At 39.4% G+C, this 21929-nt stretch overlaps 1 protein-coding gene across 1 annotated transcript; it reads left to right on the top strand.

Annotated features, from left to right (window-relative positions):
• Positions 1-548: 548 nt before the first annotated feature.
• Positions 549-19246, top strand: mcoln1a (mucolipin TRP cation channel 1a). Its single transcript, XM_080030011.1, has 14 exons — positions 549-690; positions 8480-8757; positions 10427-10594; positions 11695-11851; positions 12842-12923; positions 13223-13319; positions 14952-15051; positions 15357-15463; positions 15699-15848; positions 15973-16074; positions 16263-16385; positions 16730-16936; positions 17060-17190; positions 17471-19246. The coding sequence occupies exons 1-14, from the start codon at positions 660-662 to the stop codon at positions 17505-17507; spliced, it is 1770 nt and encodes a 589-aa protein (XP_079886137.1). The 5' UTR covers positions 549-659; the 3' UTR covers positions 17508-19246.
• Positions 19247-21929: the final 2683 nt, after the last annotated feature.

The raw sequence follows: 21929 nt of genomic DNA on the forward strand, positions 1-21929 counted from the left end.
TCTCATCTGAACGGGGCACCCTAATGGCACATTGCCATGCTTCTGCCTTAAGGTCATATCAGAGGGGCAGGTGTGTGTGTGTGTGTGTGTGTGTGTGTGTGTGTGTGTGTGTGTGTGTGTGTGTGTGTGTGTGTGTGTGTGTGTGTGTGTGTGTGTGTGTGTGTGCGTGCGTGCGTGTGCGTGTGCACGTGTTGCGAATGTGACATTTATGAACATCCATAACTTTGCTAATAGGTTATTAAACTCAGCATGTTTGTCCTCCATTAAAAGGCAAAGTTTGACAATAGCTACTTCGGCCTAATACAATTGTAATTTGCTACCCAAGTTTGGAAAGCATTCCAAAAGGCACGCGTGATTTTAATATTTTTTTTTACTGACTCGGGATCACCCCAGGGAGTCTTCACTCTGCAGCAATACAGCATCACACTGGAGATGGTTGTTCTGTTCTGTGGCTCTGTAACTACACTAACGGGGTCACGTGGTAATGGTCACATGACTCGAGAGCGAGGAAGCGAGTCGGAGCAAACCCGGAGTAGCTCGGCCCCGGCAAACGGCTGAGACAGTTACTAGTAGGCTTACAGTAAAAAATAATAACAGCTGGCTACACTGACTTAGCTTTATGATTTAACTGCTTATTATCTTTTTAAACTGTTAACTACATGGCTTCGACGGGACACCAGGACTCCTCAGGTAGGCCAATGGAGCTGGTGCCGACATTTAACTTGCACGACGTATTGTTGTTTGTTTCTACATTTACAGAGTGTTCTGCGTATTGATACAGTATTCGTTGGTTACCCCGGATCTTATTTTAGAGATGCTTTTTATCTTATACAAGGTAGCCTATGCCTAATTGTAGTTCATGTTGTTGAGACATCCAAAACATTAGCCTACTGTATTTCTGCTCTGTCATGTCTTGGGCAGCTGTGTTACAGTAGGCAAGTCATCTTCATCAGAAAACAGATATGTCAACATCTAGTTTCTTCTGCGATGACCAGGGCCGGCGGTAGCCAGGGGCCAGGATGGGCCGTGCCCACCCAATCAAAAAAAAAAAAAAAAAAAAAAAAAAAAAATATATATATATATATATATATATATATATATATATATATATATATATATAATTATTATTTTTGTAGGTGGAAGTCCAGACCCACTATCGGACGGACCTGTTCATTCGCTGTCCAAGAAAATGTCAAATAAAATTCAGACAATTAATTAATACTAAAGAATATACCATTACCATGCATTGGTTCTAATTGTATTATTGGGTGGGCAGGACAGCCTGCCTCCAAGTTACCCACCCGCTTATAGTGGTCACTGGTCAGCAGAGCCGGCCCGAGGCAGAAGCAAAATGAGCGGTTGCTTAGGGTCACAACTGCCAGGGGCCCCCTGGCAGTTTGTGTGTTTGATATCAACATCATATTATGTAAATGTAAAGTATGTAGTATGTAATCACTGCATTTAAATTAATTCATTATATTACAGAAAAATATGTCCCGTAAAAGAAAAAGAGCACCAAGCCCATCCCAGAGGACCCTGCATAATATTTTATTTCAAATATATATTTCTATGGAAAATCCATGTGTCTTTCTTCAATAGCTTCTAATTCATCCGACCCAGTGTCCCCAAATTATTTGTTCACACAAAATTCCTCAGATTTAGCCTCTTAATTTTCCTCTCAAAGTGCACCAGATTCATGCATTTCACTTTAAAAAGGTAAAAAAAATCTCCCGGGGGGGCATACCCCCAGACCCCCCTAGCAGGGTCGTGACCTAGACTATTTTCACCCAGCTGGACATCAGGGACAATAGTGGAAAGACTATATATACAGGTATATATAGTGTGTATAGTATATAGCTCTGGACTACCACCATCCAGGTTGCCCAGTCCCAAAGCTTTCTCTTCCATCATCTCAGGCTGCCTACAGTTAATACTGCGATAAAAAAAAAAGATACATTATGTTGTATATAATGTATATTATATGTTATTCATAAACATTTTGGAAAAGAAACATGCAAGAATCAAATCTCCCACACAGCAACACTCAAAGTTTATTTGCATATTGTGTTCTACACAATGCACAGTACATGTGCCGAAAAGCAGACGCAGAGATCTTACAAGGGCAAAAAATTTGAAGATATAAATTGAATTGAAGATGCTCGCAGAGCGCTCGAGCATCTTCGGTCTCTCTGCCCAGTGTGCCCACCTAAAATTTCTACAGGCCCACCCTAATCTAACTGTCTAGAACTGGGCCTGGCGATGACTGTTTGTTTTAACCATGATTAACAAAGTGGAATTCCCCCCCCCCTCCACTCCTCCACAAGTCATGAGTTAATAACATAAACTCTGGTAGCAGCATTCAGGCAGAGATGAGAATGTAGCCTAAACTCATTACAGAGTTTTTTTTAGACACAACCTTTCTTTGATTATCATATAGTAAACAAACAATAAAAACGATTAAAGCCGACCAGTTAGAGATGGGTAGGCTATCAATTCCTTATCTTCTCCTGAAAGTCTTGGCACTTGATCTTCAAAGCTCAACCTGTCGAGTTACTAGGCTAAATAACAAATTATCTATAGCCTATAGGCTATGGTACACATTACTAACTTAAGGGTGTTGTATTTTCACTAGTTGTTTTTTGGAATATAGAGCCGAAATTAACTAGGCCTACATTAGAGGTAAAATGAATTGTCGCATCAACAAATGTAGCTTATTATTATTAATATTATATATTATTATTTTGACAATCAGTTAATCATTTGATTAATTTTCAAGCAAAAAACGCCAAAGATTCATTGTCACCAGCTTATTTAATGTCAAGATTTGCATTTGATTGGAAATGGATAGCCGAATTTTGGGTTCTGGGCTGTTGGTCGACATGACCTTATGTTCTTTGAAAATTGTGATGTAGTGGCATATATTATTTTTTTACTATTTAATGACCTTTTTAGAATGGTTGGTTGTTTAATTTTGGAAAATGACAGGTTATTCTAAAAGGAAAAGTATTATAAGTTGCATCCCAAGATGTGTATTATGGGCATTTCGCTTCAACGGGGCTAAACGTATTGAAATGAATAGAAAGTGCCTTGAAGTTGAATCAGCTGACTTAACATTAGCACTGTTGGGAAAATTTTGCATCTTGCGGTTCCAGTGGTTGGTGTGGTTGGTTTAAAAGAGATTGCTGATACTGTCCCCCATTAAGACCCAGACTCGGCATCCACCAGAAAATCAACTTAATCAGGCACATCTAAACAGCCTGACTTTGTCATGCATAAAGATAATTTCAACAACCTTCCTAAGCGGCTCTCATGCATGAATCTGCAGGGGTTTTCCTTTTTTTTCCTCTTTTTGACAGGTTGTTTACATGGGTTGGCTTGGGTGAATTAAGGTTTCACTGATTTTAGTCACTCTGCACTGTGATGGTTTTTTTTAATTGAGATTCTTAACATTTGAAATGTTAGTTAGGCGGGAAAGCTCTTGATTCAAGAAGCTTTTGCAAGACTTCTAAGAGTGTAGGATGTGGTGGAAAGGAAAAACACTAAAAAAAGGCCATTAGAAGACCTTGAGTTAACATATTTTTGAGATTTAAGATTTTTGAAATAATTTAATACCAGTTTGTGTTTTCCTGTTCTGCTTTAAGGAGCATCACATATAGATTAAGGGTTTATGGAGCATCATCCTACACAGTATTTGTTCAGTAGGCTTCAAGTTAAAGGGTAAATTCACCAGAATTACACATGGATTAATCGCTTATTAAGGTTTTTGAGCTGCTTTTTTGCTTACCTCCACTAACTATTACTGTTAGGGGGAAGTAAGAAAATGCTGTGTTTGGTCATTTGGGTTAACTGGATATGTCATAACCCATTATCAGGAATTATTTTCTTCCCCTGATAACGTAAACTGATCCAAATACTCATGGTAAAGTGAAGTTAAACACATTCCTGCAAGTGAAACATTTCAGCTGATAAATAGTATCACCTCCTACCCACAAACAGCCCAGAACATGGCTATCGTATCATCTTTTTTCATTCAATCCGTGTCCTTTATCTCAGGTGTAAGTGGAAGTTTGTGACTCTCACCATGTGGGTGGCCTCTTGCTGTGGACCGCCAGACTAGATGCAAGCACATATACCACGTTGTGGACAGATTTCCAGTTACAGACCAAGGGTTTTGATTGCGATAGTGTTTTTTGTGCCAGCACGCTGATGACATCCGTGAAGCCAGATATTTTCACGGATTTACTCAGCTTGTGTCAAATGTGGTGGCACGTTCAGTGGCCTTCACCTACTTCTGTTTGTCCGATTGCTATCTTCCGTGACGGTCGATATACTCATCTGATCAAAGATATGTGTGCACTCCGTCTACCGCCTATTGTCTGCTTGAAATGTAAAGTGGTTGGATTCTTTCAGCTGTCTTTCATTCTTCTCACGGAGGCACGCAACCCCTGTCAAAGCCGGGTCAGCTCGTCTGCCTCGCTTGTAGCAAGTTAAATTAGGATGCTGTCACACTCTGCAAAATGTTGTTGAAGCCGAAGTTCTCATCTTATTCATATCACAGTCACAGCTATACATTTTCACAGGTCAAACCACAGGTGTTGGATAAAGTAGGAACCGATCCCTGTGAAAATGGTTTTTGGTTTACTGCAGGAAACCACATGCAGTTAACATAAACCCTCAGGTTACCGATTGTTTCCTAAGGTGATTCATGCTGGGTAAACATTGCAGTCAGACAGCAGACGTTAAGCAAGAAAACAACAAAGTCTTAAAAACTTGAGACTTAATTTAAGACTTAAACCATATATGGGTGTTACCTTAGCTGGTAACACCCATATAAACAAATCAATTTCCGCATTGTTGCGCAAAAGATCTTTAAAACCCTAGGCTGGGCGGTTAATGTGACGCTTCATCAAACTGTGTTATTTATTTTTGCTAGAAGAATTTGACCATGTTGCAAAACCATAAAACTTGACAAAGAACATTTGTTTTTTTCTGTTTGTTTGCATTGCAACAAAAAAATGTGTGACAAGAATTTTGGGTCACGCCCGTCCCTAACTTTTCTCTGCAATGTTATTCCGCTGAACTTGTTTACAGTTATTGCTGGCTAATACACATTCTTTCTGTCCTGTTTCACTTCTCATTTACAATCGACAACTCTGCTAAAGCTGGTGGATTTCTCTGCTGACTTACTGTGTCAGTTTTGTCTGGATTCATCCTGACTCAGCAGTTTATTCGGCCTTGCATGTGTTTTCTTTGACTACATTATAATACTTTAGTTCCTCATGTGACTCTGTCGTCGACTAAACGATAACAATCAAAAGGACAACTTTAACCACCATGACTAGTTTGAGAGTTTATGCCAAGTTGCCAACCCAGCGAGTCCTTTCCTGAATTTTAACTGAGTGGGACAAGCTGAGGGACCCCATTATTGGTTGTTTCTTTAAGACAGCCAGGTCCAGCCAGCTAAAAGCATGTGACAAATATTAAGCGTGATTAGCCAACTTCGTGATGTGGCTTTTCTATGATGGAGGCCACTTCCAACACAGACACTTGGAGCAACATTGTTTCAGACCATACATTTTCTGCTCTGTTTTTTAATACAATATCTATTGTTTTTTTGTTTTTTTTGGTGCAGCCAGTCGCTCTGGTATTATGATGTTATATTGTAAAATAGGTGGTGAATCAGTTTTGTGTGGACTGTGCAGAAATTCTACACAAAAATAACACAATGACACACTATACTAAAGCATTTAAAGTCATAACCAGTTAAAGGTTGAAGATATTTCAGTTGAAACCAGGGCATATTACCATTTAACTACGGAGGATGAGTACATTCAAATCTTTTTAAAAAAGAAAGAAGAATACAGTCAGATAGTGTTAACCTTTGGATTTAGGAAAGATATCGCAGTATTTCATTTTGCCTTTATTTTCTTTTTCAGCCTGTCGGAATGAGTGTGTTAACACAGTGTTTATTACCTAAAAGGATAACCTTGTCATTATGCTCAGCAGAACATATTGGTTAAGTGGTAGGTGTGTTTATTGAACCCTAAATGTACTTTCATAAATTACCCTTGTCAAACCCAGTCAGGCCTGACTTCTAGGATTTGTCAGGTATTATTTTAAGTATCTTAGGAATCTGCCTCACTTCTCCCACCACTAGTCATGTACTACGCTGATGTCAGCAGTAACTAGCAGACACTGACTGAAATACAATTCTGCACTTACAAGACTAGACCTATAGTTACCCCTTATCATCAGTTTCTTTTTAGGTATTCAAAGTGAAATGGAGAAAGTGTTTCAGAAGTCATTAAGGGTGTATTCACACATGCTGTGTTTAGTTCGGTTGAAACGAACTCAGGTGCACTTCCACCTTCGGTGCGCATCTTTCAGACAGGTGTGAATACAGCAATCGCACTCGGGGGCGGACCAAACAAACGCTCCGAGACCCAGCTGAAGAGGTAGTCTCGATGCGCTTCAAAACGCACTCTGCTGCAGTTCGTTTGTGGTGTGAATTTGGCCGGACTCGATCCGACTCAATTGCAGGAAGCACTGCGCCTTTTCTTTCTTTTCTTTTTTAATAAATCGCCATCAGCTTCACATTATGGGAAAGTGTTGTTGTCGCCATTGTTAGGAAGATTAGTTGTGGTTTGACCGGGAGCCCCGAGCGAAAATATTACATTTGATAATGATGCGTGCGGATCAGCGATCAGATGGAGAGGAGCGTCTCCCGTAGCCTACAGTGCCAACAGGTTCACGCTGCGCTTTGCATGAAGTGTGTGTTTTTATTGTTCTTCCCAACGGGACCGTCAATACTGTCCCCGTGTCAGTTTGGTGCTGAACTGCGCCGAACTGACACCCAGCTGATACACAGCTTAATCAGCTGTGTTTCAGTTTGAGCCTATTCTTCACGCGAGTCGCGCGTCCAGCAGCAAAAATACAGTAAAAATGATGTTTCACATCGTAGGCTAGAAGCCACATAACGTGGCATTGTCATAGGGCTACATATTATAAACATATGAAACAACAATAATTAGATTTTTTTCTTCTTTATTTATAGGCTAGATGTAGGCATTTGTATTATTTTTAACTCCATATTATATCAATGATAAATTCGCAGTTTTTACTTCGTTCTTCCTGCTTCTCTCCACCCCAGAATGTCTGTCCAATGAATGAATGACCTTAGATCACGTGTGGTTTTGCTTCGTAATGCTGGTTCACTTGCAAAAGGGGCAATATGAAAGTGGACCACACCAAACAAAAAAATCCAAATTCTATTTGGTCTGGACCAAAGCAAGTGAACTAACGGACTTTCCATGTGTGAATACACCCTAACACTCTAATATAACCATATAAACGAATAATTCCCTTTTGATGTACACTGTACATTAGAGAACAACACTTCTTTGTTTCCCCTCATCCATGTAGCCTTAGCGTTTGAAGGGTTACATCACATGTGTAGCTGAGTTGAGTGCAAAGTGCCTGAGGGGACAGAGAGAAGTAAATCCATACACTGAGAGACAAAGAGAAAGTGTCAGACTGAGATGAAAGCAGTAAAAGCTGAAGCAGGTACCCGTCTGGTGCTGAGTGCTGACAGGATGCTGTCGCTGGAAGAAGTAGGTGTCAGTTAGTCCAAAGTGGAATCAAGTTTAGCAAGAAATTAATAGAGATCAGCCCAACATTTAGGAAGACCAGCCCCTGTGTGACTGGTGGCAGTTGTTACAGTTACAACTGTTGGACTGCACAATAGGATCTCCTGTCCTTGTGCTCAGCTCCTAGTTTTCTTCAATGTGCTACTATGGATGTTTGGTTTATCATTGCCTTGGCATTCTTTAGTGTGACACCCATATGACCTAGCCATGTTCACTGTTGTAGTTTTGCATGTTAGCATGCTAACATTTGCTAATTAGCGAACAAACAAAACAAATCAAAGCTGAGGCTGTTGCGTATTTTATTACTTTTTAAGGTCAGACTGAATTCCACCTTATAGTGGCGCTAGATGTGAAGATTTAGGAATCACCAAAGTCTGTAGAATACATCGTCTGTAATACAACTAAATAGGCCTACAATACACCTCTATCAAATAAAACATTACATTTTATCAGTCCTAATCCAGAGAAATTATGAGGGAAGACACTAATTCAGAAGAATAATGTGTTTTTAATATACTGCACATTGGAGTTTTGCTAATATTAAAGGGCTTTTTAGTGGGCTAACGCGTTACATGGACACATATAAAGGACTGCAACTAAGGATGCGCCAGAAGATTTCTTGACCAAGCACTAGTATCGACAAGAGTCTTACTGATGGCTTGTAAACCCGTGGGATATTTTTTTGTTTCTCAGTCTGTTAAGCCATTACATCAGTTGTCTTTGAAGCGGAGTCCTGAGCAAAGATTAATTACATACAGTTTATCGCTCTGACTCAGATGAAGTTCTTAGGGAAAAAGAAAGAAAAGTTTCTTATTTATTTACTTTTCTTTCAGAGCGAGGAGGCCTGTCCAGCTCAGTGTCTCACTACGGCTCCACAGACAGCAGCGGGGAGCATGACCATCCGAGTCACAGTCATGGCAACAAGCATAGCAACCATCAGTTTCCAACAGCGACGGCAGGTCATTGGGTCGGGGCTGATCAGGAAGAGGAAGCCATTCGTAGGAAGCTGAAGTACTTTTTCATGAGCCCTTGTGATAAATATCACGCCAAGGGCCGCAAGCCTTATAAGCTGTTCTTGCAGGTGCTCAAGATCGTTATTGTCACGGCTCAGGTACGAAACATGTAGCATCTAAATCCTGTGATGCTCTTTGGTTTCTCAACACAACAATGTTTTTCTTTCCTTATCAGACCTACGTACTTACAGTATGTACTTGTTCACTTTTATTTATTTATTTAGCACATTTTAAATTGTAACTGCACATGCATGGTTTCTTCTTTCTATTTAGTCAATTGAATTTTGTGAAAGTGTAAAGCTGAAAGGAATCTAAAATACAGTACAAGACACAGGCACCTATAAATGTAAAATAATGTTTCACTTTGCAGAAAACTTTTATTCCGACCCATTTTTGTAGCCTTTTCATTGTAATTGTATGTAGGGGAGAACGGGGTAAATTGTCACACGGGTTGGTTGTCACAATCGTTATATCTCGGAACCAGAAGGCGCTGTCTGTGAAATTTTGGTTTGTAAATATCCACAATTGGGGTCAGAGGTCACCTACATAGTCTTCCTTGGAGTTAGACTGCTGAATTTGAGGTGAGAGGACTGTTTGTGTTTTTCATGTCAAATTGAAAATATTTAGCTCCTCAGTATTTTTCTTCTAGGCTTTTACACAATGGGTTTATAACAAAACACTTGTTACCCATAAAAAGTGTGAAGGGTAAACTATAGTTTAGATTGTGGTTAGCAAGCTAATTAGTTGTCAGATGGTTGTAGGCCTTGATGCTAGCAAGAAATTCAAGTTGGGGTTGGTCGTCACATTTTTTGGGGGGTTGGTTGTCACATGTTATCCAAAGGCTGCAGCCAGAAAAGGAACACAATAACGAAAGAAATTGTCAAGCTGTGTCCTCACTGACACCCCAGAGAAGGAGAGAATAGAGCAGGAAAAGGCAGCTAGCATGCAAAAGAAAAAAAATCAAAACAACCCAGTGCATCCCAAACTAGACCAGCTGCCAAGGCTACAGTAAGTTATGTAAGCCTATTTGTCAACTTGACAATGCAATTACACGTTAAAATTTTGTTCTGCTTTCTCGTCTTCTTTTTAAGATTATTCCCATTAAGATAACATTGTGACAAACAACCCCATAGTGTGTGACAACCGACCCCTTGATGGGGTTGGTTGTCACAATGTGTAAGGGTGTCTTTGACGATTAATTTCTTCTTTATTACAATAAGATAGAAAAAGTGAGGGGTACACATTTCAAGCCAACACCTTAAGCTTCAATTTAATGTAGGAATGACTATTGAAAGATGTTTAGGTGATGAGCAATTCTCACTAGAGTAAAAAGTGTGCCTACTTACCCCGTTCTCCCCTATGCCATTTTAAATTACAAGTTATATAAATAATTTACGGTTTTGATGAAAAATTGTGATCTGTAGGTATAAAAACAACACTACGTGAAAGTACCACATAAGTGATTTCAATCTGTTTCCTTTACTGATTATATAAAAACAGTTATGTTCCTGTAAATAATGCTGACCTGTGTCAATTCAAAGCTTTGATGAATTGCGTATTGTCTAAATGGGAGAGTCTAAATGTTCTCATCTCAATCCAAATACATTTTGTTGTCAGAAGTTCATACAGTCACTTACTTTTTTTGAAAATCAGCCAATCATTAACACAGAGCCTGCAGTCTTGGAGATGCGTCTGGAACCTATTTTCTCAGTGCTTTTCTCCATCTACACTCCAATAACACGTCGTGCTCTCCTCTCTCTGCTGCAGTTGGTGCTGTTTGGCCTCAGTAACCAGGTGGTGGTGAACTTCAAAGAGGAGAACACCATGACCTTCAAGCACCTCTTCCTCAAAGACTACGATGAGTCCTCAGACGACTCCTTTGCTGTTTACACACAGAAAGAGGTCTACGACCAAATCTTTTACGCCGTAGAGCAGGTACCCCCCTGAGAACATTTGGAAACGTTGCGCTTAAATATATGAACCCACCAATTATAGTAGTGCTCCAATTTTTGATTCTCATTTATCAAGTATTGTTAGGTAAGATGCTGCATTACGCGCCCCACACACATCCTACCTCTACTGCGCGTCTACCTCGCGTCTGCGTCTGACTTTTGGTCACAGACTGTGAAATCAACGTAGAGCGAGCACACATCCAACCTCAGACGCACTGCTGAGGCGCGTCGGAGGCACGTCTGCAGCGCCGCTCCCCTTCACCTCAGGAGGCTCGCCTATTTTTTTCTGAGAGCAGCGCGTCTCTCTCGCGTCTCTGTGCTTTAACTGATAGAGAAATACTCTGCTGACAGTCATACCAGCAGCATTCACTCTAGTTACACGTTTACCCGGTGTGTTTATTTCAAAATAAAACATCCCTCAGTCGTATACGCAAATAATCCCTTTATTTCACGATGTAATTGTGCAATCAAAATCCGAGGGATTCAAAACCTAATTTTCAATTAGTTCTGGCATTTCATTTTTGGATAAATGACACATATAGAGATCCAATATAGTGAAGAAATAAAAAAGATCATGATGAGCGCAACAGTTTTCCGTTGCTCTATCTGTGTCTACGGCCTTCTTCTTCCCCGACCACACCCCCCTCTCTCTCTCCCGTATAAATCAGTAAAGTGATTTTTGAAATACTCTGCTGAGAGTCATATTGACTTCATACTGGCAGCTTTCGCTGTAGTTTCACCATTTCCTGGTGTGTCCCCTTCAAAATAAAACTTCCAACAAGCAGCAGCAGCTGCTGAGACGTTGCATGTGTGTCCGAGAAAAGTCCGAGAGAGGCAGCAGTAAGGTAAGGCGACGCGCTCCAGAGGTAGACGCAGGATGTGTGTGGGGCGCGTTAGAAAGCTGATTCACTTTTCTATTTCATAAGTTAGAGAACAACTTCTATTAGTTCAGTGATAATAAATAAAAAATACATTATGCTAAATACAAACAAAAAGTGAAAGTGTGTCAGAGACAAATTGTCTGCCATAGAAAATCATGAAACATTGTCCACTCGGTTGTTCTACCCCTCATCTTCTCCCCAGTATCTAACCTTACCAGAGACCACGGTGGGACGCTATGCATACGTCTACGGTGTGGGTGTGAATGGCAGTGCACTCTCCCTTTGCCAACAGTACTACAAGAAAGGGCGCATCGACCCAGCCAATGACACCTTCACTATAGACCCACGCATCATCACAGGTAAATGAACTACACTGTACAGTGAGAAGATATTGCTTAACCATTGTGGTGCATTCCATACAAGTGAGCATTTCTGTACGTTAAACAAACAAGAAAGAGTGGCGATAGTGCCGCAGAGGCAGACCATGTATGATTCTAAAATTATTTTCTAGGCATATAATTAAGTTAGATATAGTCAGAGAAGTCAAGCAGAGTACAGTTAGCTGCAGGCCATCCAGGGTGACAGATTTTGCCCTAAGGGAGCAAGTCAAGATTTTTTTTTATCCCTTCAAGCAAGTGTGTTTGAGGATGCACCCTGGCTTTGACGCAAGTAACTACCAGAGTTGGAGTGTATTCTCAACCAGGCTTATTCTAAACAAAAATTTGATAAATTGATGTTTTTATGATTCAGCACAATTTATTTTCACAGGTTATTTTTTCCTGCGATAGTATTTTATGTCACTTCATCCTTGGTCAGAAATCAAAAGAAGAACAAAATGGCTGATGTAAAAACGAATAATTAATGAAAATAAAGTTGACAAATACTGTATATCAATAAACATGTCAAATGTCCTTATAGGAGCTTCCAGCTACATTATATTGTTATAAACCATTTTTTAAATGTTTACGTACCGCTCCTACATGTTAAATAGCAATTTTGTTAATCTTAACATACATCATACATACACACAGGCCTAATGAGAGAGGGTGATTTCTACCCTCAGTATCTTACTTCCTTATATCAACTTGCTTTTGATTCCGATTTGACCAGGTTAAGAGGAAGTAAGAAAAGTGGAAACAGCCACATGTTAAAAATTCTTTCTTACCTCATTTCAGAAGTATGTCAAATGCTTCTATGTGAGCTGCTTCTTATAATTTTGATAAATTGCATCGTGTTTGTTTCATGATGTATTCACTGCTAATAGAGAGGAACTAGAAATGAGAAATTCTTCCCTTGTATGCATGTATTTACCCTTACACTTTTTGTCTGTTTATTCACTATTATTTCAGACTGTGTCGGTGTGGACCCGCTGTCAATCCCTCCAGCTCCACTCACCAGCAGCTACAAGAACTTTACACTCAAGTTTCACAAGTATGGCTTCATTTCTTAAATGGCTCCTGCTCCACCTCGTTTAATGTCCTCGCGGTGGTGAGATTTATCTCTATAGTGTCTGATGACGCCATTCAGCAAGTCACTTAGTGAAGCATGCACAGTACAACAGCACTGGTTTCTGTATAAAAACACATATAGAGAGAGGTGTGCAAAAATCGTCACCCTTCGTGTGTTTCTGGTTATTTTCAGTCATTCTGGTGACATAAAATGTCTGCTTCTGCCTCTCAGTCTGTGCCGGTCCCCCACTCATCTGTCTGTTTGTCTTTGCTCTTTCCAAGGCTCATTAACGTGACCATAGAGTTCCAGTTGAAGGCGATCAATATACAGACTATCATCAACAGTGAAATCCCGGACTGCTACACTTTTTACATAATGGTAAGCAATGAAAGGCCTAAAAGTTATCTATCCTGTCCCTTCCCACCTTCAGGCTAAAACCCCTTCCATTAAAAAGCACTGATTTTTGTCTGGAATTAAATGTTTAAAAACAAAACAGATTAAATTCTTATTAACATATGCACACCCCTGCAGAAAATCTTTGTGGGTAAAAATGTTTAAGATGTCTGGTTGAAAAAAAAATCACATGAGCATTTTCCACATTGCCACACTGGATTTTTGCATCGCACTGGTGTGAAACGGCTTTAACTCAGAACTAAGACATGTTCCCATCATAACTATAAATGACACCTACTGACCAGGGTTTCAACGGTTACAATTCATTACATGCTGACCATTAGGACCAAATGACAAATTAATCAAAAACATGGCTAATTATTTTATTAACAAATCCAGAGTTAGTGGGATTATTACCATTTACTGTGATTTCCTTCCAAATCATCACTTGATTTTGTATTGTAATTTCTGTCACCAAACTTACTCAGTAAAACATTTTGTAACTGTACATTAACTTGTATTTTTCAGAATTAACAAAGCAGATCAGTTAAGAACAAACTTTTTGCGAATTTTGTGAAAGCGTGGAAAAAGTCTTTGCCCCGAATGTATTGCTAATTGGTTCTACTAAGAAAAAACAAGGACTAGAAAGGATTTGATCAAATTTAAGTTTATTTGAATAAATTATTTTATTTTCAAGTTATTGTATTTAGTCATTTAAACATTATCAAATTGAATTATAGTTATTTAGTAAAAAACATGTTATACCTTAAATCAAAAATAATTTTTGTTTTAAACAAACTCCTGTTCAGGACATGAACCCCCTCACTCAAAAACACAACCCCTGTGCTCTCAATTGCAGCTGTGAATGTTTTATTTTTTTTATTTTATTATTATTATAATTTTTTTTTCAGACATATCAAAAACAATACAAAACAAATGAAAAGCATAAAAATACAATAAACAAAATGTATGTTTAAATGACTTCACAAAAAGAAAAAAAAGAAAACATTATCTGTATTGATGTGATATGCCTGAAAAGGAGCAGGAAGAAGTATACACTTATTTAATCCTACCCCTTTTCCATAGTAAAAAAAATTTAAATATTTATTATATTCGCTTCTTGTCTTCCATATAATCTCTATACAATCTATCTATACAATTGGCGATACTATATTTGACATTTACGATCTATACATACATACAACTTAATATACTATGATTTTTTATATTTTATATATTTATACAATGCATATATCTATATTTATATACAATCAATATATCCATATCTACATACATATCTATACAATCAGTATATATATCCATATCTATCAATACAACCCATATATATATATGTATATACATATATATATGGGTATATACATGCATATACCCATATATATATATATATATATATATATATATATATATATATATATATATATATATATATATATATATATATATATATATATATATATATATATATATATATATATATGTGGGTTGTATTGATATATATGGATATATATACTATTTCATTCTGCAAACTCATTTTTCTAATACGGTAAAGTTTTCAAAGAATATGAATTATTCTGTGGTTGCCTTTCTCCTCTCCAGATAGTCCTGGACAACAAGGCTCACAGTGGAAAGGTGAAGATCCGGCTAGAAAACCAAGCTTCCATAAAGGAGTGTAAAGACCCCAGCATCTCCGGACAGGGTGAGAGACCACATGAGTGGATGGATGGGAAAAAAAAGAGAGAGCGGCAAGTAGCAGAAGACCCAAAGCAGTCCGTCAGAAACACTGCAACAGTATAGTAGTCTTCAATTGAACTATGACACTGAACTAGTGGCTAGGTTTACAAAGGTGTTACAGATCATGATGAAATCTTCTAAAAAGTTTCTTTAGTTTACCAATACTGAAGCAACAGGCAGATTGTTTTTATTCCTCACCAGTACACTACATCTACCGCATCTGACTGAAACACTGCTAACAGCTCTACTTTCTCACCTTAAACCCACCAGCTGAGAACTACACACGTCTAGCGTTTGATGTGGCTGTGGCTCTGGTATGCACACTGTCACTGCTGCTGTGTGGACGCTCCATACTGCGCGGAATCATGCTACAACAGGTACAGAAAAAGGACGGGGGAACACTCGAATGAGGGCTTTGAATGACAGCATTACAATCACCAGCTGAATCGGGGTTTAGATTGTATATTAAGGGATAATATGAGTAAGCAGCTAGGCTATAATAATTGTATACGTACCTGTATAATGTACTGTCCATTCAATAAGCCTTTTACTTAATGTGTTCTTCAAACTTCAGGGTTGGCTAATTCCTCCCCTACTGTCTGTGTTTATCAGGAGTATGTGCAGTTCTTTAAGGAGACTCTGGATCGTAAAGTGGTCTGGGCCGACCGTATGGAGTTCATTAACGGCTGGTATATCCTCCTCGTCATCAGCGACCTCCTCACCATCACGGGCAGTATCATGAAAATTGGTATCGAGTCTAAGGTGTGTCTTCTCACCACCACACACTTTTCAGTGACAATATCTGCTGTAGTCCCCCCCTCCCCCCCCCCCTGCACCGTCAAGTCAATAATTAACTATTTCATTCTGCCCTCTTTTGCCCTGACAGACTATGTCCTCGTATGACCTGTGTGGCATCCTGTTGGGAACCTCCACACTCTTGGTGTGGGTTGGAGTTATTCGCTACCTCACATTCTTCCAGAAGTACAATGTAAGTTGGAGATGCGCTGACGTGCATCAACTGATAATGTCCCTGTTGATTTCATCATAAGTGAGAAAAGGCTCCTCTTGATGGCTTGATGTAATGTAATGTAATAAACCTTATTAATTTAGTCTCCCTGCTCTCTCTCTTTCTCACGCTGTAATTTCATCTGTCTAATGCTTCCGTGCCTCACACAGATCCTGATCGTGACACTTCGGGCAGCGTTCCCCAATGTGATCCGGTTCTGCTGCTGCGTGGCCGTTATATATCTGGGCTACTGCTTCTGTGGCTGGATCGTCCTGGGACCATACCACGTCAAGGTCAACTTAAGTGAAGCTCTGGCAGAAAGATATTTGATTGTTTAGTGTTGTAAAAAAAAAAAACACTTAACCCTTAGCAATAATAATTTTGGCCACTTGGGGGCAGAGGGACACAAATTGACATTATTATAATAATGAAATTAATTTAGATCACTTTTTTAGGGAAGCGTTGCTTATTTACAAATACAGAAGTTATTGTTTACTACCAATATGGGTTATTTTGACTAATGTTTCTGGCTATAATATTTGCTAAGTCTGGTAGTCTGTTTTTTTTTAAATGACCTGTTTCTTTTACTTGCAGAACATTTCTTAACGTTTGTACATTACTGTTTTCACTACCTCAGTTCCGCTCTCTGTCCATGGTGTCCGAGTGCCTCTTCTCCCTCATTAACGGGGACGACATGTTTGTGACGTTCTCGGAGCTGCAGGACAGTAGCACTCTGGTGTGGCTCTTCAGCCAGGTGTACCTGTACACCTTCATCTCCCTCTTCATCTACATGGTGCTGTCGCTGTTCATCGCTCTCATCACAGGAGCCTACGAGACCATCAAGGTAGATAAATGGGTTTGACTTATAGCAGGGTTTTTTTTTTCCCGGGACTGCCAGGGTGTTGTCGGAGCTGAAGTACACTAGAAAAATAGAAAATAATTAACAATAAATCATTGATTTCCACAGCACCAAACCCAAGAACCCTTCCACATCACAGACCTGCACGCCTTTATTGCAGAGTGTACGGACGCACCGAACTCTGGGAAGTTCAGGGGTGTGGAGACTTCACCGTGCTCCATCTTCTGCTGCTGCGACAGGTGAGGAGGACAGGATCATTCTTTTGAAAAGATTACTTCACAGCAGTATAGTATAACAGAACGACAGCAGGGTTAATTAATAACAGACCGTAGTAGCAAAGGAAAGAAGGGTAAATAATTCATATGGAATCCGAATATGTGTATTAGTGATAAAAATGTATTTGAAGATATTGAATCTTGCATAACAGTAAGCATACATACAGTACATACCATATAAAATATTTCTCAATGACCATAGAAAAACCGTTACATGAGCCATGTTGCTTTTGATTTCCACCAGAACGACGACCTATGAGGACGTCCTGCTGGTGAACTGAAGTTGACTTACGTGACCTCAGAAGCATCGCCATCCTCCGCTGCTGAGATGCACTGCACACTCTCCTGACGCCCAGTGTCTGTCTCTGTACTGACACACCTATCTGAAGGAGTAGTCCCCCTCAGCTGGACCAGAACTCTGCAGAAGGAACGTGTACAAGCAGTCTTCTTCTTGGACATCTTATTTTTCCTGTCCTCAATTCCGTGAAGAAGAAGAAACCCAGACTGATGCGGAACTGGACCTTTCCCTTTGTATGAGCAGGACTCTGCAGCATCATGGATGACTATTAATGCACAGACTTTTTGTTCCTTGTCGTTTATAAAAGTATTTTTTTCTTATGTATTTAATGATGCACAATGCTGAACCAGTAACAGGACGGATTGTCAAGGTACGCTCGGCTGCCATTTTGATGACTGCACTAGTGCAACCATGGTGCTTACTAGTTTGTTTTTGTTGTTTTTTGTGCGTTTTTCCTTTTAAGGAATATGTTACCTCCTGAGTGCTGGGCTCTTAAATTGAGGCATTTATACATCTCACAAAACATATCCAGCCACTTCTCTTATGCCCATCTACCAATACTAAATATTTAGGAGTACCAAAAAAGACCCTAACACTCTAAACACATTCTTTGCTCCTAAAACTACTTTGCAAAAAACACTAGGATCATATCAATTCATAATGGGATGTGTGACGTCATACAGAACGAGGGAAGTCAGTCAACCTTATAGCAGACAATCAGGAAGAGAAATACTGGGAAACAGGACCACAAACAAACAGTGTGGGGTTTCAGGTGTAGAATCGATTTGTTTTTCTTTCCTGTGTGTAGAACCTCCAGTATGAAGTTTCAAACGCCAACGTTAGCTGCGGCCTGACTGCACATGCACCACATTGCCTCCAAATGTGGATACTGTAGTGGGGTTTATTTGCAGCACTTGGTCACTGGGCTGGTAGATTGTGTGATGTATTGCATTTATCTGAGCTTTATATTGTAGATATAATTGGATCCAATCAGTTGCTTCAAGAGCATTCTACATTGCCAGTTTTGCTACGGCCCGGAGAGCCATTCTCCAGAGGCCCTAGGCATGTTACTTTAATGATGTCAAAGTATGTTGAAAAAACACAGAGTTCATACATTGTTCAGGAGTTAGACATGTAAGCCCCTTGCTTTATTTATGTGCCACACTGATGGCAGTCTACAAACTGTACAGTATGTCTGCCTTGTTTGAGGAGAAAAATTACTTGAATTGCCTTACAGAGCGGAGCAGGGTTCAGGGTAGAAAACAAGAAGACGACTTCATGATGGCGGGCACATATTTGTAGTTTGGTAATGGTGTCCTGTCAAAGTGAATTATCGTGCTTTTAAGTCTGTTTGTTGTCTGCATTGTGATGTCTTGCTAAAAACTGTTGCAAAGTGACTGGATCTTTAGTAGACGCTTGAATCTATTCTTTGTACCAAATAAAACAATAGCTAAAAGAAGGCTCCCAGCCTGGACTCCAGAAGGTATATTCTGGAAAATGGTTTGGTTTGTAAAGGAGAGTTGATCTCTGGTCCAATGTAGCAGATTAATGAAGTGCAAGATGACAGTATTTTTCAAGTCATCTCAAGTTTGGCAAACACGTGCCAAATTTGTGCATGGCCTTAACTTTAAATAATATGACAAGCATGTATATACTATGTAGTAATGCCTAGATGTACCTTTTACCTACAATTTCATATTTTTTATTCAAATTATCTGCACAAAGACATGTGGGTTCCTAAAGTGATTGTCAAACCACTGATCAAAGTTTCCAGGAGTGTCTGCTCTATTAAAACATTGTTTTACTTTATTTTGTATCTCAACCTTATTTGATCCACAGTAACTTTGGGTGCAGTTCGTCTGGGTTATCAGGAGAGGGGGCAAGTTCATGCGACAATATACAGAGTCATGCAACACTGCACCAAAGGACTATAAGTCCATTTTTCTAGACAGAGGATGTAATATAAACTATCATTCCTCTAATTGAATTATTCAATCTTACACATATTCAAAGAGCTGTGAGCTAAATACTTTGCATGTTTTAGTTGAGAGGCTGCAGCACAAAGTGCTCACATAGGCCAGGCAAAGTAAGGCATTTTGGGGCCAAAAATAGAATAAATTGTAAAAGAATTTTTTTCAGCTCAGATAATTTCTATGAGGTGTCCAGAACAACATACTAAAAGTCCTAAGAAATCCTAGTTGGGGAAATATGTTTAATTCTCATCAATCCGAGATGTGTGCCAATAAGGCGAGACACCAATAAATCCCAATGGGGCAATTTTTTTCCTTTACTCCTATCAAAATGAAACTTTACACAATGAAAGTATCCATGAAAATTTAAATGTTTTGTATTACAAGTTTCTTTGGAAATTTATTTTAATATGCAAATGAGCTATACACTAATCGTACACGCCCAAAATAAACCCAAATAGGCTTAATTTTTTCCTTTACTCCTACCACAATAAAACTTTACATAGTAAAAGTATACTTGAAAAGTAAAACATTTTGTATTACAAGTTTCTTTTTAAATGAATTTGAATATGCACATGAGCTCCACACTTATTGAATATCCAATCATCGTACTGCCAATGGGTGATGGCAATGCTGCTTTTAGACTGGCCTCTAACCTGAAAAACTGCCTGGCTTACCTGCCAGGGGTATAACAGGTGCCTCTCATGAATTAGATTTGTCTCTTCAAATACCACTGCACGCAATTTGATGGCACTACATCCAATCAGAGCAATGAACAATGTGACGTATTAAGCCCTGTTCGTTTAGTGAACAGCGGGGTTAACTGTTAAATCAAACTTTTGCCGCGGTCGGTCAGCAAAACAGAACATTCCTCTTACTTGCTAATGAAAGATTTGCGTGCCGTCTTCCAAATTGTAAAGGGTCGAGGCCCCAGAGCACCATACATAGGGCTCTGGCCCGCCCATATCAGATAGAACCAATTAAAACGCAGCTCAGGATTTCTTGACATATTTAATGAGCTTCAATGGAGAGTGCCCAGACCAACAGGCGCAGCACATTTAATTTGCCAGCGCCTAGTGGCAGGTCTGGAGTTCCAGGCTAGTGCCATTCCCTTTCCTATGCCAAATAGACGAGATGTAGAATCACAGCCTGAAATGGCGAAAAGAAGGAGAAAGAGGAGATTGTCACACACCTTGGGACCAAGTAACTCCTTTGTCTACTTTATGCACCATATCCGTCTTGTTTTTGTTGCTTTCTTTGGTTCTGGTGCCAGAAACAGCTCGTGTGCATTCAGATCAGCATGATGCAACAAGAGTACTAACAAGTCTGTGTCATCACCTACTGAGACTGTGTCTTTTGTTCTGGCAGAGGCAATGGCAGTTTGGACAATGAGCACATCTGCATCGTGCTTTGCATGGTTTGTTATACACCATTTTTATCTTACAAGTTTCTTTGAAAATGAATTTTAATATGCAAATGAGCTATACTCTAATCAAATATAGGCTACCCAAAATATATCCGCATAGGCTTCATTTTTTCCTTTAAAGATCCAAGTGACTGCTGCAGATATTGCTACGGTTGGTTGCATACACATTCAGTACTTTATGATTCCTCCTATACGTGAACCTATTGTGTATCAGCCACTGGCTCTGTTGCCAGCAGATAACAAAACATCACAGCTGGATGTTTTGTGGAAGACATCCCTACTCCTTCACTCTCAAAGGCCATCATGGTCTGGTATGATGCAGATCCTGCATCTTCTAGATGAACACCCTGGGAGAGCTTCAGTAACATTACTTCCAATGATTGATCTTGATCCCAGTGATGAATCCTGCATATACTCAACATTGAGGTTTGTGGCAACTCAAGCTCTGCAGTATGATGTGACCCCTGTTCTGACGTTCGACCAACCCCTTCTGGAAAGCCTTGACCAATATAAGTTAACTTCTAATACAAATGTTTTACTTTTCATGTAGACTTTCATTGTGTAAAGTTTTAATGTGGTAGGAGTAAAGGTAAAAATGAAGCCTATGCAGATATATTTTGGGTAGCCTATATTTGATTAGTGCATAGCTCATTTGCATATTAAAATTCATTTTCAAAGAAACTTGTAAGACAAAAAATGGTGTATCACAAACCATGCAAAGCACGATGCAGATGTGCTCATTGTCCAAACTGCCATTGCCTGTGCCAGAACAAAAGACACAGTCTCAGTAGGTGATGACACAGACTTGTTAGTACTCTTGTTGCATCATACTGATCTGAATGCACACAAGCTGTTTATGGCACAAGAACCAAATAAATTAATGTATAGCTGTCCCCAGACAAATGTGCAACATCACATCTCTCTTCCTGAGATCCTCTGAGATTGTCTTTCCCTTTTGGTATGTCTAATCTGTATGGGTTCACTTTCGTGGGCCTACACTGACCTGGTT

Source organism: Ammodytes marinus (genome assembly GCF_949987685.1).
Source record: "Ammodytes marinus genome assembly, chromosome: 6".
NCBI classification, from domain to species: domain Eukaryota; kingdom Metazoa; phylum Chordata; class Actinopteri; order Uranoscopiformes; family Ammodytidae; genus Ammodytes; species Ammodytes marinus.

Bases quoted from the DNA above. Each gene is read 5' to 3' on its own strand.
- mcoln1a (XM_080030011.1), top strand. From the start codon at position 660: ATGGCTTCGACGGGACACCAGGACTCCTCAG. The intron at 15,464-15,698 runs GTACAGAAAAAG...TGTGTTTATCAG, and splicing joins GCGGAATCATGCTACAACAG to GAGTATGTGCAGTTCTTTAA. The intron at 16,937-17,059 runs GTAGATAAATGG...TGATTTCCACAG, and splicing joins GAGCCTACGAGACCATCAAG to CACCAAACCCAAGAACCCTT.